Source organism: Branchiostoma belcheri, unplaced genomic scaffold (genome assembly GCF_001625305.1).
Source record: "Branchiostoma belcheri isolate BF01 breed outbred unplaced genomic scaffold, Haploidv18h27 scaffold44, whole genome shotgun sequence".
In the NCBI taxonomy this organism is placed as follows: domain Eukaryota; kingdom Metazoa; phylum Chordata; class Leptocardii; order Amphioxiformes; family Branchiostomatidae; genus Branchiostoma; species Branchiostoma belcheri.
Genome location: NW_017804065.1, coordinates 2,344,106 through 2,360,997, shown reverse-complemented (window position 1 = coordinate 2,360,997; position 16,892 = coordinate 2,344,106). Strand labels below are relative to the sequence as shown.

Here is a 16,892-nt window from a genome sequence, read left to right as displayed (position 1 = left end):
TTTTCCGAATTTTATTGGTTTCTTGTGTTAGTGCGGTTGGATGCTGTGATTGTGAAGTCCCTAATAGTAATACATTGGGAGAATCAGATGAGATATTAAAGATTATCATGCTTAGTATCGCGACCCGAGTGTCTCTCAAAAATTGTTTTTGAGTGGAGTTTATAGACATGACCACATTTTTATTTGTTCAGCTGTGTCAATATGTGGTTTGTTTGGGAAATAGGATTTGGTTTAGTTTTTAATATATCAATGTCAGGTACACCTTTGGGAATAATTGCAAGTTCCAGGTAGTAAATACATGTACATTTTGTATCATGTATTTTTCACTTGTTGAACTTGTGGAAGCACCGTTGGCCCCCGGTTAGGGGTCATCCGGGGAACCTATGCCCAATTTTTTCAAAATTAAGGATGCTGATAGAATTTTTTTTTAAAGGAAATATGATCTAGCTTAGTTTTTAATAGATTAACACCTTTGCAATACAATATTTTTTGTTGGTGCGCCTAGATTTTAGCCTGTGCTCCTAACTTTTTATGGTTAGGAGCACAGTGCTCCTAGGTCAAAAAGTTAATTTGGAGCCCTGTCCTCACACTAATGGACAGGGCTACATTTTTTGCATTCCTGCACCAGTGGATGTAACATATTATACGCATTGAAAATCACCTGTGAGTCTGTGACTGACAAATTTACATGTACATTGTACCACTCAGAATGTAGGAAGCATGGTTCACACTAAAAACTGTTCAGAAATTTAAACCACTGCCATTTCTTTCACACTTCATACATGTAGGTGATGACAGTCAATACTGCTAATGAAAATACACCTACACCTATATTTGTGTATAACTACATGTACATGTATATAACTTTATAAGCCAAGTACATGGCCCATTGCAGATTGGGCGCAGGTAGACATACCAGTTAACACTGCCTTGATAACCTGTGTCTTGACCTGTTGTCATTGCCAATAAAGAAAGAAAGAAGAAAGACATCAGAACTACATGTATCTGCACTGCTCCAATTTTACCTGCACTAAGGTGCATATGCACCCAGTATATCGAGCCCTGAAGGATGAACAATCACTGAACAGAGATATCAAATCACAAATAAACAAATTACCTATAATCATCAAAGATTGGTCCTTTGATGGGTCTTTAGGATGACATTGATTAAAAGTAGATTGCAGTTTCAAAATATGCTGTTGTGCTGGTTCTATGATGGATTCAGGGACCTAATAATTGCCTGTGTCTGACCTTTTGTGACCTGTTGTTAGGAAATACCCCCAATCCACTACTTATCCAATGAATACACTATAGAAGCAAACACACAGGTGTACTGTAATTTATCAACGTATGAAACTAGTATTCACAGTACATGTACTATGGCTATATACTGGAATACATCACTTGCTAAAAGACAACCTCAAAAGGAACAGCACTTGCAAGAGATCAAAGTGAGTGAAGAAACCTGGCCAATATCCAAATCCCAAACGCTGCTGGAATTTTAAAACGGCTGCATTGGCTTCACTAAGGGGACCACCACCACCAATTTTCCTATATTTTAGGAACCAGATTTGAGGACTCTTGCTTATTTTCTTCCTGAATTCAGGTTGAGAGAGCGTTGAACCACTTTGAGATGAGAAAAATTAATATTGCTATTGATTTTTAAACTGACAGAAAATTTGGGGTAGTTCTGCAATTCTTTCTTGGGAAAATCATGCACGAATTCGAAGTACTTTACAGTGTGTATATATAAACCAAAATAAAACAAAGTGGCAAAACAATGATAATTGAAGGATAAAACATGCAACAAGCCAATGTTTACAAAGTAGAAAAACACTTACAAGAAGATAACATTAACGATAATGGTCAACCTAAAGAAACCAACAAGATCTGGACTTCAAGAGCACACTTCAGTGCCTAAAGTTTGTAGACACATTTTGGACATCTGACTGATGAATTACACTTGCACTGTACCTCCATTTTGTACAGGCTAGCTCATTGCAGACAGCATTCCAAGATATCACACTGCACACAATCGCAAAGGAAGCTAACCTATATACTTATCAATAAACCGATTGCTTGGATTGGGATCTATTTGATCAAGGAGGCTGTTTATATATAGATTCAACCCTCTGCAGTTTAACCTTTAGGACAATACCAACTTCAATTGGGATTAGGATGGCCTTTTGGGGTTTCTCACCGTGTTGGTCCCTGTCCTATTACACAAGGAGGTTCAAAAAGCTCCTTGGTCCTCAAAGGAGGCTCAATTCGACCTCCTTACCTTGTCCAACCTTAAATCTACAAATGGCCCCAGACAAGCCTGGGCCTCATGGTGATCACATGACCTACTGGATCATGCAGCACTCTCTGTTGGCAACCAACCGCCCGCCATTTTGGCTGACCTCTGTCTGACCCCTGAGGGTTCTTTCTGCAAATTTACAGCAAAAACTACTCCTCTTTTTCCCCGTTCAGAAACGACAACCAGGATAAACACAACAACAAGGTAATGAAGTGATGTGGTGAGAGAACCAGACATGGCTAACACGGGAGGTAATTATGCGAGAGACAGGGAGACCACACGTTGGTCACATGATCTTCAGCTCTGACGCACAGCAAACAGGGGAAGCCATTTTGTCTGACCCAAACCCCTAAGATGGGCCCCTGTCTGGCTAATGTAAAGGAAGCAAGACTTGAATAAGGTTACAAAGGAGAATCACATCTACAAAAAATACATGTATATGAAATCAAACAATTATACTGACACGAGTAAAACATTTAAGTTATTAACTGCCAGCTACTAGTAAACCTCAAAACGAGCATACAAATTGTTTTACATGGTCCTTTAAAAGTTTTACAGGTTGGTTAAAAACAAAAATCCTTCTAGTTCTAGCTCTATTTACTAGACCGATTGCAAGGACATTATTGTACTGTATAGGAATTGGGCTTTACTCATGGATATACCGTTTATTGATTTTTTTTCTTCCAAACGGGGTACCACAATCAGAAACTATATTAGTATATACCATTACTGAGTGAAAATTTATGGGGTTACACTTACTTAGTTACTTGGCAGTTACAAAAATTTGTATGACTTTGAGGCTGTCTTCATTTAAAAAGACAAGATATGTGTGGTATGTCAGTAACATGACTAAGGACATTTGTTTTTCTCTTTATAATCAATTGCTTACTTTAACTTTTTAAGCCGGATTGATCCCAATATACTTACAATTCAGTAAGAATCATGTTTCAAAGTCTCATAGTTACACATTACATACGAATTTGATTTATCATAAATTACACAAGTGCATTTTTATGAATTGGAAAATATGGTCAGTATGGTTGTTACTATTTTTTTTGGGGGGGGGCGTATCTCAATGTAATGGAATTTAGGCATCATGTACAGATGTGAAGAAAACCATGCATCATGTGACTGGCTATATAAGTACAACACAGGTGTCATTTGAGAGCAACTTGGACAATGCAATATTTAAACTTTCTGCAACTGCATGGGCCCAGGCCAACAAATCAATGTTTGAAAGATTTTTTATCCATTGAAGTCAATAAAATAACTAAGTGTATCTTAGCTTTTTGGTTCTGTGCAGTATGAAAACTTATGCAATGTCCACACATGAAATGTGGCAGTTTTTCTTCCTCCAATGTCTTGAAGAAGAAGTCAAACCGGACCTATTCCTGTGATGAAATATTTTATGTTTGTCTTCAAGAGTATAATCTATAGCAATAATTGAATAAAGTTTGCATGAGTATCCCTAGATAAATTAATGCATTTATAGTGAAAAGGAGTATGACCAAGGATGCAGATGATAGACTAAGTATATTGGTGGTAATATATTTCATGACACCATAAGAAAATGAAAATTCCCTAATACTTACATTTAATAATTTGAGAGCATAAATTTTGTATCCGAATTCTGATATGAAAAACATATAAAGAGATGTAGTATATGCTTAGGTATATGGAAGTGCAGTACCCCTGCTACCTGAATCAGGAATCCCCTGATAATCGTTGAGGTCAGAAATTGTCACTATGTCAATGTCAGAAATTATCAGTGTGGCAGGCAGCTGTCGATCTCCACAAGTGGAATGACGTTAGCCACTAGTCTTGGTTTAAATAAAACGATGCAACATTAAGTAACAGTTAGTACTGAAAGGCAACTCAATGTGATGTGGCAGCCGGTTCCTCTGCGGAAAGAATGGAGTTGGTTAGTTTGTGGGTTGGCCAGAAATCCCTGCTAGTTGTGACCACAGCTATGCCGTCGTCTGTGATGATCCAAGCGTGCTCATTATTTCCAAGTTGCAAGCTGCACCGGCATCGAAGAACGACCCGCTCTCTGGAATCTCGCATCTTAAACCGCCAGAATCCTGTAAGGAAGGAAAAACTCTGGACACCCTTCAGACTAAAGAAGCTACAATCCAGTCAGGTGCACAGGCATCATGGGGGAACCATATTTTCATGGCTGCCACCACAGGGGCATGCATATATTAACATCATCACATGTGACAGAAAATGGTGTCATTTCCCACCATTTCTGTCAGAATTCTGTGCCCAAGGTACAGGGACTCACCCAGTGATGTGTTGGAGGAGACTTGAGCTGTGATTTAGATAACTGAGGAGCCCATTTTGGGGGTAAGAATGTGTGGAGGTCCCGCCAGTTGCAGACAGCAGCCGCCGGTCACGTGATACCCACTCCGCAAGGTTACCTCCTTCCCAGAAGCCACCTCGCCACGCGGAAGAAGATTGGCAGCAAAATCAAACGACAGGTTGTCAGACAGGGTTTTCTGGTCAGAGGAGCAGAATTTCCTCTCAGTAACTTCGACTGTTGAGAGAAAAAATTGCTGGGAAAATGAAAGAAAGCTATTGGAGACTTGTTCTAGTGATCTGTGTCGGGCTAGCGCTGGTACCGAGCCGTTCGGGCGAGTCCGTCGGAGGAGGTAGTAGGGGCACGCCGCCGCATGGCCACTTGCAACCCATCGGTAACCAAGTGCCTCCCGTCGGCGCGGTGGAAGTCTTGCAAGACGTTCCCCACCCGAGAGACTTCTACCACAAGTACGTGAAGCCCGGGAAGCCCGTGGTCTTCAAGGATGCCGCGAAGGAGATGGCGGCCTTCAAGCTGTGGACAGACGAGTACCTCAGGTGATTTAAAGGGGGAGGGGGGCAAATTACTAGTATCTTGGGGGAACAGACAAACTGGTACTCTCATTAACATTTGACTACACTGGAGTATATCAAAGAGCTTCAAATATGTAGCATATTCCTATACTAGGAATTTTACTGAAATGTTTCAATTTGTTTCACATTCTCTGGTATGAGAGTTGCCCATATAAAGTAAAGAGGTGATCAAACATAATTATTTCAGAAATTGACATATAAATAGGGCCCTTAGAGGGGGGTCTGGGCAATGCTTTAAAAGGTCACAAAACATGGTATTAATGGCCGATCCTGAATAGAAAATAGTGCAGACAAAACTCTTGAATCCTGGCTAGAGCAACTTACTAGTATGTGAGAGGTAAACTGTGCTGTATGCCATTGGATAGTTCTAATAATTTGTATCGGCTTGTACACTGTATATGATTTGGATTATGAAGATTTCCTTGTTCGTGTGTAAATGCAGTCCATTATGTATAACTGACTTTCCGGTTGAGCGGGCGCAAATTTGCTGACCTACTTCTGTAGGTGGCCAATTATTATACATGTAAAAGAGGTCATCTTTTTTTTAAACGAATTTAATCATGATGTTAAAAAAACATAACTTTTTTTGGTTTTCAGTTATTTTATAGACTGTATACCGTATATTTCAACATATATAGTTAGCCTTGTTTCTCTGCTTTTATGCTTAAATTTATATCAACAACATATGGTCTTTTGTCTTGACGTGGCCAATGATGCTTGTTATGTCATTATACTATTTATAGTAACTAGTACCATTAATTTATATTGGTACATTAATATGTATTACCAATCTATATGCTAGTATATGGCTACTAGTACCAACTCCCGAGGAAAATCGACTGGAAAGTTTTTTTAAAAAGTGAGAAAACAGTGTACTACTAGAAAGGCCGACATTTGCTTGGGAGCAAATACAGCATATTTCAGTCCATCTCCCTCCCGCGCAAAAGTGGACTATTCCAAACTTACCCCAGTGCAAAACTGGCAAAGGTTCTCAAATAAATGAATTGAATAGTAGCTATATGAGAACAAAGATGCAACAACAAGTACTTTGAATCTCGAAAGCTTTACTAATCTTATTACAGGTATGCAAAAACTAACAATGATGAGATTTGATACATTTTGAAGGTCTTAGGCACATAAAATTGAATGTGTGGGTCATTACGCAAGACTTACGTGCAATGTGACCTCAGGTAACCCGCAATGGAACACCTGTTCCATGGCCAACGGCAGATAGAACGTGCCATTCTTTAGATAGAATATGGAACGGGTATAGCACTTTTGGCCCTTTTTTTGCTGAAAATAGCCATTAAAGTCCCCCAAATGAGTCATTTGGAAGTGGTGTATGCCAAAAATGTGACTGTTGTTCTGTAGACACATGTTCAAGGTACCCTTATACCAAATTTCAGATCATTTGGTTGTAAAACCAGGGCTCAGGATCCAAAAATCCATTTTTTGGCGAAAAATGCCCCAAAAAACCTGCATAAAAATTTTTTAAAGGCATGTATCAAAAAAATGAAAAAAAACCCTGGGGGTATTGGCCCACTCTACCTCCATGCCAAATTTCAAGTCATTTGACTGAATGATGGCGGAGTTGAATCCCTCTGACTGTGTGGCAGGAGAAGGAGAAGAAGGAGAAGAAACATCAGAGAACACAATATATTTCATCCATACCATGGTATGGACTGAAATATAATTAAAGAAATAATTTACAGTACGTGATTTTCCAGTAAAAACTATGGGGACATGACTGTCTTTGTTGAAGAGGGAAAGAAGGAGAACCGTTCCTGGCCTTCGTACGATGTACCTTTCCGAGAGTTCCTCAGCACCTACAAGAGCAGTGATATCTACTTAGTGGAGAGCATCAAACCTGCGTTGAGAGGTACCACTCAAGTTCTATGACACATTTGAAATTGGCTGTCTTGCTAATGATCTTCATTGTCACAATTTGAAACCCCCATGCTCATTTTTCTTAACTCTGTCAGTTAATGCAGCTGTGGAGTTTATGAAATATCGCCATTGCTTTTTGCTGCGATGATGACTTGCTAGTATGCACTTCACTTGACTTGGTATCACTTTGCTGTACCACACTTAGGTGTGGGAAACAGGTGTTGACCAAGGCGTGAAAAGTAATCTTCTCACTGAGCAGCAATGCCCACAAAATCCCTCCTTTTGTGGGACTACTGTTAGTGTTACTACACATACATGTTCACAGCACTGACAACTTGAACTATATAAGGATACAAAGAGTTGTACATGTATATGGTCAAGATAAATCGTAGCCGGGCAGATCAATTTTTAAGCAGGGCGCGAAATACTGGGTGTATGTGCACCTTAGTGCACCCAAAATTGGAGCTGTTCACTCAATTTTTTTCTACTGGTGCACCCAAATATTTTTGTAGGTATTTTTGTACATATCAAATGTATAATACTATACAGGATATCCTTGGCATCTAAGTGTCAGAAAAATAATAAAATCTTTGTTGAAGTACTTGTTTTAAGATTTTGAAGTTAGCTCCCATTTTCAGATTCAAGCTCAGAAGAGGAGCAGTAACTTGAGTAAGATCTGTAGTAAGGTTTTGTTTTATGGTGCACCCAAAAAATTTTTAGTGCATCAAATTCTTTAGGATGGATGCACCAGTGCCAACCGGAGGGCCGAAGGCCCGACCGTGAGCGCCGAAGGCGCGAGCTTATACTAGGGGGTTTCGGGGGCATGCTCCCCCGGGAAATTTTAACCCTCTTTTAAGAGGGTTAAAAACGCCATTTCCCGCATTCTGAGAGGCAAATAATTGTTAAAGTAAAGGTAACTTTAATGCGGCGGCAACTTCCGGATAAAGGCCGGCGGTCCTGATTCCTGTTCGCGGGGTAGGTTTGCGTCAAGAATTCCCGCGGACGAATATGGCTGAAATACGTGCACATCCATAATTTTGATCAAAAACATAATTGCTGGAATCTGACATGTTACTGGGTTCTCCTTAGCGGGAGTTCTTTATTGTTTTGATTGGTAAAACAAGGGGTAAAAACACTAAAAAATTAGCGTGGCTACGCTACGAGAAACGCACGCGGTCCGTATACTTCCGGGGTAAGTGTACCTCAAACTAACGCTGAAAATGCAAAAAATACGCATCGAAATATATATTTACCCGAAAGATTCTTGAAACTATATATTTCTTCACTAGAATATCGATGTGTGGTTGTGGAAAATAGCGTTTTAGCGCTTATATCCTAACAAAGAAAAGTTGTTTACACGCGCGTCGGCTCACTCAATCTTACCGCTGGCGCTGCAGCGGCCGACGCAACAACCAATCAGAGACGCGAAATGTGGGCATGTGACGCAGGATTTGCAGCTAGCTGAGGAGGCCGTGTGCGGTACATGAGACACATTTTTGTGTCGTATTCAAGAGATAAATGCCTGCAAATAAACTTTTCTTATGTTTGAAAATATATCTAACAAGTTTATCTTTGAATAGCCGAGTGAAAATCAAATATATATCGATGTCTGGTCCTTCGGTCCTACAAGAAATACGGTATAATTTTTTTCTTGGGACGGCCTCCTCACGAGCCTAGGCCGTCCCCAGCGGGAAGAGGGCGTCAAAGGACGGCTGGACGGCCGCCTGGCGGAAACACTGAGTGCACCTATTCCCAAAAAAAGGAAAAATAAATGCTTGAAGTTGAAATGAGAAGAATGGCTTGTCTTATAAATGATGCCTGTGTTCTTCATCCTAGGAGAGTTTATGTTGTTGAAGAGCCTGCTGTGTGGAGGTTTTGTGGACTACCTGCAGGACGCTGTGATGTGGTTCAGCAGTGGAGGCACCAAGTCTGTCCTGCACCTGGACGCCACTGACAATATTAACTGTCTCTTTGAGGGGTCCAAGGAGCTGTTCATGGTTGATAAAGTGAGGAAATACGTAGTTAAGACTCTTCAGTGTGTTAAGGTTTGATTTTGTTGCAATCGTTAAGAAGTATGCTACAGTAATTTTTCCAGTCAATTTTTTTAGATAAATTAATAACATAACCCTTAAAGGGCAAAAGACCACACCAATCTAATTTCTTTGTCTTTGGAAGTAAAAAAATCAAACCAGTACTTGTAGAATATAAAACAGAGGAGGAAGACCGTGCCCCAAGCTTGGTGCAATTTCGGAAAACAGTGTAGTGTAGGCAAACCCTCCGTTTCCATCTGGAACTCTTGCTCAATTTCTACTTCAAAATGTCGTAGAAGAAAGGGATGTAGATGGTGTGGCCTAATACCAAACTCAATTGTTAAAAATCCTGATCATGTTTTTGTTTTTGCAGAAGGAATACAAGCATATTGACATTGACCACGAAGAGGGATCCTTCAGCGGCGTTGATGTGGAAAAAGTTGATCTTTACAAATATCCAGGTCTAAAAGATGTACCCTGGTACAATGCTACAATGGAAGCAGGGGACTGCCTCTTCATTCCATACAAGTGAGTGCATTTTTTTTACAAGTTACTGTTCTCTGAATTAGGGCTATTGCGTACGTCTATATTGTACAATTTGCATATGCAATGTAATTGGGTTACTTTTGGGAAAGTTGTGGATGTGTTATATAATTATAAACTTCACCTGCTCTGTGACAGAAAATGCAAAGTACCTTCAGTTGACAACAATGAATGATTCTGCATAGTGAAATAATGAAATGAAATGTAGGCTCACAGTAAATCTTAAGACATCGTATACAACATAGGTTGCTTTACCTTTAGGGTTGCTAGTTGCAGAGAAAATCACATTGCATGCAAACTTCGTAATGCAAAGTTACTAAATCGAGTAATTGGATATATTTTCTTAAATTAAGAGTCAGATGCGTCAGTATAGTATCCGCCATCTTTCAAACTTGCATAGTGACACTTCAGAGAATATTGATTGATTATGTTTGCCTTTGCAGAAAGATCACATTGTTTTTGCTATATTTCTTCTTCTCAAAACGCATAAGGCCATAACGCCAATGACCTGCAGCAGACAGCTGTCACAATGGTATCTGGTGCTGTAGCAGATAAAGAAATCACTTTATATTCGCGGTAGCAAAATTTCTAGGTCTGAAAAAAATTGACATGTTCGTGGAACTATCTGCAGGGTTCTCCCCAGACGATGGAACAAGGGCGCTGCGCCCTGATACTCCTAGCTCAGCGCCCTCATACTCATTTTCAAATCTAGGGTGTTGCATCCCGATTTTTCAACAAAATTTCGCTAAAATTCGATAAAATTTCCTGATTTCGGGGCTTAGTGGCGTCTATTTTCCCGCCGGCATTGTCTCTGAAAACTTGTGAATGGGGCGATAATCGAGTAAACAATGAGTATTTCGCACGACGCTACTGAGAGAATCGCTGTCATTGGTGGAACATCGGGCGCCCCGCTAGCGTTTTGAAGTCGTGTAAACAAAGCTAAGGCCACACCAATTTATTTCCTTGGTTAACGGATTCGCCGCTTCGTTTTTTTGCCAAAATGAAATAAAAATAAAAACAGAACAAAAATCCATACTCTCGGGTCCCGAATAATTTGGGGCCCCAAAATCCACCCCGTACGTTGTAATTTTTCAAAATTTGGGCATAGTTAACAGCGTTAAAAATACATTGCTTCAAGGCAGAAACATTTTTCTGAGTGCAATTTGTTCGGAAAGCTAGGTTGCCTCTTCAAAAGTTCGTAAAAAAAAATTCTTTTGATATAGAACTCGCCCCCCACCCCCTTTGCACATGTCACCATTCATGGGACAAAACTTCACTGACGACAGTCAAACGTACGGCAGATTTACTAAATCATCGTGCCTGTAACAACATGATATCATCTCCCTTTTAGATATATATTATATTTCATTTAGAAACACGTATTGTGTCGGAAACATGTGCTAGTAACGGGCGTTAAAAGTATCGGCCGAACGTGTAAACTCGGCCTGGGCGGCACATGCACACACACCTTTAAAACGATCTTTTTTCCAGGGAATATGTAAAAATAACACGACATAACAATGTATTCTGGCATCACAAACTGTATTACTCTCAAAAAGTACAAAATCCTACCACAAATATGGGAATTTGGCAAAGTAAAACGTCCTCCATGCACGTAAGTCCATTCACTAAAGTTGTTTCTCACGGTCGGAAGAGTCCACTTCGAGTAGGGGGAAACAGGTTCTTTTAATTATAGAAATTACTCTGTGAAAAATACTACATGTGCATGTGGCATTCTAACAAAGTTACATCTTATTTAGATACATATAAACAGGAGTACAATTGCAAATAATGCATCAATTATTACATCTAAATTTTTGAATAAAATGGTTCCCCCTACAAATAAAAATCAAAGACTTTATAGTGAAACCCTAGACCATTGAATTTGTGGCAACTTGAAGAGTGTGTCAATGTGGCTATTTATAATGTAGCTGTAGCATACCTAAAGTGTATAATGGGAAATATAAAATGTATACTACCGGTAGTATTTGGGAATTGGGGAAAGATAAAAAAAGAAATAAAATATCTGTAAAAGTAGTTAATTCTTTTGCCAAATAATTACACATTCCTGGAAATTTGTCTAAAGCATATATTTAGGATATTGTAAATTTCAAGCTCTAAATAACTTCCATATCAGCCAGACACAATAGAATGCCCAGCCCAGTGGTAAGCTGTGTGCCCTGAACTAAGAAAACAATGGGATCTGAACAGAGCACCCTGATTTAAACCACTCTTTGGAACTTTGAAAGATGAATAAAAGTGAAACCAGTTGGATGGGAGTCTTGTCAACTGACAGTTTGTTGTTCATACAGTAAAGATGTGTATCTTGCAAAATAATACAAATAATTGTAAAGGGATGTAAGAGAAGTTGCTCATGTATATGTAGTAATGGTCCTTTCAGTTCAATAAGTGTCTAATATAATGTCTTATATCATTTTGTAACTTAACTTACTGGATTGCTTACTACATGGCTGTATGGCAGGTGGTCTCAAATTTTTATTTTTATTTTTTTTTCGCCCGCCCGCTCCATTTTTTTTCTAGAAAAATCCGTTAACCAAGAAATTAAATTGGTGTGGCCTAATTGTCTGATTTCTTTGTAAACCAAAGCCCTCGACCCTGATAATAAGTTTAAAAATAAAAGCTGATACGTTTACGAACTTATATAGTAGAAAATTCCCTACCGTACCGCGACATTATGAAGCATGTGGCGGCGGCGAAATTCGTTGACGTGACAGAAAATGTCTGGTTCATGATAGCGGTATTTCCCATGAAAATAACGTATACGATTTATTTTTCCCCTGCTGTCGGTTTTTAAGTCCTGAAACGTTAAAAAAAGCTGAATTTTGCCCACAAACCCGGACGGGGGACGGCCTGTACCTATCGGCGTAGCACATGGCGGCCGCACCGCAAGGCTTCTGCCAAAAATCGGCAACGCGACAAAAAAATGCATGGTCCATTTTAGCGATATTTACCATAAAAATAACGTATGTGGTTTATTTCTCCCATGGTATGAGTTTTAAGGTCTCAAAACCTCTAAAAAAGCAGAAATTTGCCGACGAAAACGGACGGGCAAGGCATGGGGAGGGCACTGTTGACGCCTGCATGACCCCCAAAAGGTCGAAGGTCATAGGGCACGTCCATTGCGCAATCACCTTAATTCGCCGATTTAGCTAATTTTAGGGCGTTTGAAAAATTGATACAATCACATTATCGACTTGTAGACAAGCAAAGGGATAGAAACCAATAAAAATGTTGTGCAGATTAATATTTTTTTTATTCAGTATTTTTCTTTTTTTCTTCTTTTTTTTTTAAATTCAAAAGTATTTTCTTGAAATGTGTAACTTTGTTAGTCCTAAACATGGGACCGATTATTTAATGTTAGAGAAGTGAAATTTTGTTTTGATGGTACTCTTGATGGTACTTTGATAATTATAAGGGACTTGTTTACAAGTTGGTGATAACATAAGGATTAGCATTAGGATAAGGTTTTGTCCCAGCTTCTCTACATTTTCCCATAATTGCTTGCCTCAAGTTCCAAGTGGAAAATGTATGACTTAATGTCATATTCTGTTTCAATTGTCGAACTTGAAGGCACCGTTGGCCCCCGGTTAGGGGTCAGAGCGTGGAACCTATGCCCAATTTTTTCCTGTATGTTAACATTTTTTCTGGTCAGTTCAAAACCTGAAGTTGCAGGAAATGGCTTCCATTTGTATTTAGATAAAGAAAAATGCTTCAGCTTCCCCCCTCTGGAGGGGGGGCCATGCCTCTCAAATCCTGGGGAGAACCCTGATCTGTCTAGCGTGGCAACATCATGTGCAGAGGAAAGAGTTGCTGTATTACTTGTTCACTGTCATGATAAATTCATGGCGCAGAAGTGAGCAATAAAATCGTGAATATATAAGTACCGCAAATGAGTGAATATAAAGTGATTTACAGTGTTAACCCTGGAGGGAGTGGTCACTGACTAGTATAAATTATACATATGCCCCTAGTCTGACTGTGAGTATTTGAATAAACAGATCAATTAAGTTTTATAAGCTAGACCACGTGAAGGTAAACATTATGCACTTGAAAATGTTACCTTTCGAGTTTATTTTGTATGCTGTAATGTTCTACCTGATGTCTAACCTTTATCGACGTAGTTTCACCTGTGTTTTTTTTGTTTTATATACAGATGGTTCCACCACGTGAGTTCGACAGCGTCTGAGCAGAAGAGAAATGTGGCAGTGAACATCTGGTTCACCCATCTGTACAGGTTCGATGAGGAAGACTGCAGCAAGAAGGAAGACCTACCCGACTTTGCGCCTCTCAGTAAATACAAGTTTGTGGCACCCACAGAGCAGATAAGGTCAGCATAAAAAACGTTTCATACTTTGGGCATCAAAGTTCAGTCTGTGATTTGCTTGTCTGTTGGTTAAAGATGCCATAAATTCTTCTATCGGTCATGATAGTTTTATGAAGTTCTTACTAATATATACATAAACCGTCACCTCAAACTAGTATGACTTTCCTGACTGTATTGCAGTTTCTTTATTTGGGCACAAAAGTGAAACTATTAGAGGTTGCAAATTTCTGGTAACTTCAACTGAGAACATAAAAAAGCCATGCCTTCAAGTACCAGAGTTATCAACCACGGATTGAGGTGTTCAAGAATTTTGCCAGAACTATAGCAGAGTGGAACTTGCTGTCAGCAAGTACAGTAGGGGCATTGTCATTAGATAGCATTAAACAATGTTTAGAGTTAGATATTCAAGGGGTAGGTGTAACAAGTCGATCAGTGTAATGTAGACAGCTGCCGCGATGACGCGTTCCTGCGAAGCTGGTGTGTTACACTGAAGGGCGGTTATACCAGCTATACCAATACAGAAAATTTAGTTACCGTTTATTGCACTTGTTGGCACTTTGAAATTCCTGGAGTTTTGGTAACTTTTAATGTCTCATCCTTTTCTGTCAGGACAATGGTGTTGGAGGCATTTGCAGAGAGAGACTCCATCAGCACAGAGGATCTGGAAAGCTTGTCATTTGACACTGGATTTGAAGTGGACATGAGCTACAAACTAGATGTGAGTTTGGTTGTTACCAATTTCACTCTCTCACTGGCCTTCAGTAGCAGTAAGATTTGTGTGGATTCCATAATGGGAAGAAAATACATATATATTTACAGGGCTCAAAATACTTCAATCTCTGCAACATTTAAAATTACCTGCACCAGACAAGTTTTATCTGCACCATAATTATGGATATGGATCATATTAAAAACTTTCAAAAACCATTGCCATACTTTCTTTTACAGTTCTCATACATGTAGGTGATAACATGTCAATGCACCAAATAAAAATCCACAATACACCTACATGCATCTATAAACACAGTACATATATCAGTGCAGGTTACATGTAGGTGAAGGTAGATTTCAATCCCAAAATTTTGCCTGCACTAACCTACATATAAATGTATTTTTTCGAGCCCTGATTTGGTAAAAAAAAAATTGTATCTAACACACGTTTCCTGAAACGTATACAGATTTTTGAAACCCTGGACCTGAACAAAGACTTTGTGGTGACAGTGGAGGAAGTTTACCAGGTGCCGGCAGAACACTTGGAGGAGCTTTTCCCAGACTATGCAGAGAACACACCATACGGTGACAAGGATGAGCAAGGCAAACCGCACGGTCATGATGAGTTTTAAGGGGCGAAGTTTTAAAGTGCGAAATGGGACGAAATGGAACGAAATATGTATGAAGTACGTTGGAACGGCGACGTTAGTGTCCGCTCGACGTCCAAACGGCAACGTTAGGATTGATGGTATTCTTAGAACCGCAACGTTATAAGGTCGATCAGGGTATGTTAATAATAAAGAGACCACAACGTTATAAGATGGATCGGGGTACTCAAAACTCACTTTATTATTAATGTACCCTGATCGATTTTATAATGTTGTGGTCACTTTATTATTAACGTACCCTTATTGATCTTATAACGTTGCGGTTCTAAGAATACCATCAATCTTAACGTTGCCGTTTGGACGTCAAGCGAACACTAACGTCGCCGTTCCAACGTTGGACGTCGAGCGGACACTAACGTCGCCGTTCCAACGTTGGACGTCGAGCGGACACTAACGTCGCCGTTCCAACGTACTTCATACATATTTCGTTTCATTTCGTTCCATTTCGCACTTTCTGTACACCGGATTTAAGACCCTTGTGATGTCAACGTTTCATTTCGTTGGGTCTTTGACTTGATGAAATGATGACAAAAACTAATGTATTTTTTGAGGGACTGTACCCAGGTATGCAGTTTCAGGACTTGCACAAAGCCAAAATCAAGTTTTCTTGCCAGCATTTGTTTTCTTGAATGTCCTTTCCACGGTACAAAAGGTCATATAATCAAGGGAAGGAATTGCTGTAGCTTTATCATGAACTTCTTTGGCAGTATGTCATAACAGGAAACACAGTTTCTATTGTGAGCAGTGCTAAGCTAAAACATCTCTGGGAGTTCTTGTGATGCAGAGATATTTTTCATTCCAATCTGCAAAGGACCACAGACTGAATTTTATCATCATGGTATGGGGTTATTTATTGAGTGGCTGTCATTGTTATGGGGTAGAAAGAATGGATTGTTAGGTCACAGTAAAAAAGAGGGAAACAAATTCCATCATTGTCAATAAGGTGATTCTATTTTATCTGGTTTTGTTGTGTTTTTCGGGTAGAGTAAGAGTACAACTTATATATACATATGAGTGACTTTGGAGCTGCAAGATTGATTAATGCTGCTTTTAGCACTATTTTTATATGCCTACTTGTTTGTGTAGCTTCTGTTAACATTGGGATGAATTTCTGGTGATTGTGGAAAAAGACATATTTTTGTAAATACATGTAGTGGAGAAGATATAATCGCAAGGTGCAATTTTGTGGAAAATGGAGGTCTTCATAAATGCTACTTTTGATAGAGGCTGATATACAGTGTACAATTTGTATATTGTATGGGTAGGTGCAGGTATTTGGTGTACATACATATGCATGTAAGTACCTTAGATTTTGTAAACTAGGACAAAACAAATATTTGTATATTAAATGTGATGGCATAAGACTAAAAACTAATTCTTTGCGACAAATCCATGTATGACAGTTGCTGTATAAAGATTGCATTGACGTCCATGTATTACTACACTTCTCCCATGGTATGGATTTTTTTCTATGCAATGCCATGCTTGCATGCAAATAAATTGTATGCCATTACTAACAC

The 16,892-nt window shown here is 39.3% G+C and overlaps 2 protein-coding genes across 2 annotated transcripts in view; one reads left to right on the top strand and one right to left on the bottom strand.

Moving 5' to 3' along the window:
- LOC109478514 (zinc finger protein 532-like) overlaps positions 1-4,693 on the bottom strand; it is a 10,931-nt gene extending 6,238 nt beyond the window's left edge. The window contains exon 1 of the mRNA XM_019780113.1: positions 4,584-4,693. The gene's annotated coding sequence lies outside the window, so the exon portion shown is untranslated. The remainder of the gene's footprint in view (positions 1-4,583) is intronic.
- Positions 4,694-4,739: 46 nt separating this feature from the next.
- LOC109478516 (tRNA wybutosine-synthesizing protein 5-like) lies at positions 4,740-16,050 on the top strand. Its single transcript, XM_019780115.1, has 7 exons — positions 4,740-5,152; positions 6,916-7,067; positions 8,912-9,081; positions 9,479-9,633; positions 13,823-13,996; positions 14,603-14,711; positions 15,172-16,050. The coding sequence occupies exons 1-7, from the start codon at positions 4,863-4,865 to the stop codon at positions 15,334-15,336; spliced, it is 1,215 nt and encodes a 404-aa protein (XP_019635674.1). The 5' UTR covers positions 4,740-4,862; the 3' UTR covers positions 15,337-16,050.
- Positions 16,051-16,892: the final 842 nt, after the last annotated feature.

Bases quoted from the DNA above. Each gene is read 5' to 3' on its own strand.
- LOC109478516 (XM_019780115.1), top strand. From the start codon at position 4,863: ATGAAAGAAAGCTATTGGAGACTTGTTCTAGTGATCTGTGTCGGGCTA. The intron at 7,068-8,911 runs GTACCACTCAAG...TCTTCATCCTAG, and splicing joins CATCAAACCTGCGTTGAGAG to GAGAGTTTATGTTGTTGAAG. The intron at 14,712-15,171 runs GTGAGTTTGGTT...AAACGTATACAG, and splicing joins ACATGAGCTACAAACTAGAT to ATTTTTGAAACCCTGGACCT.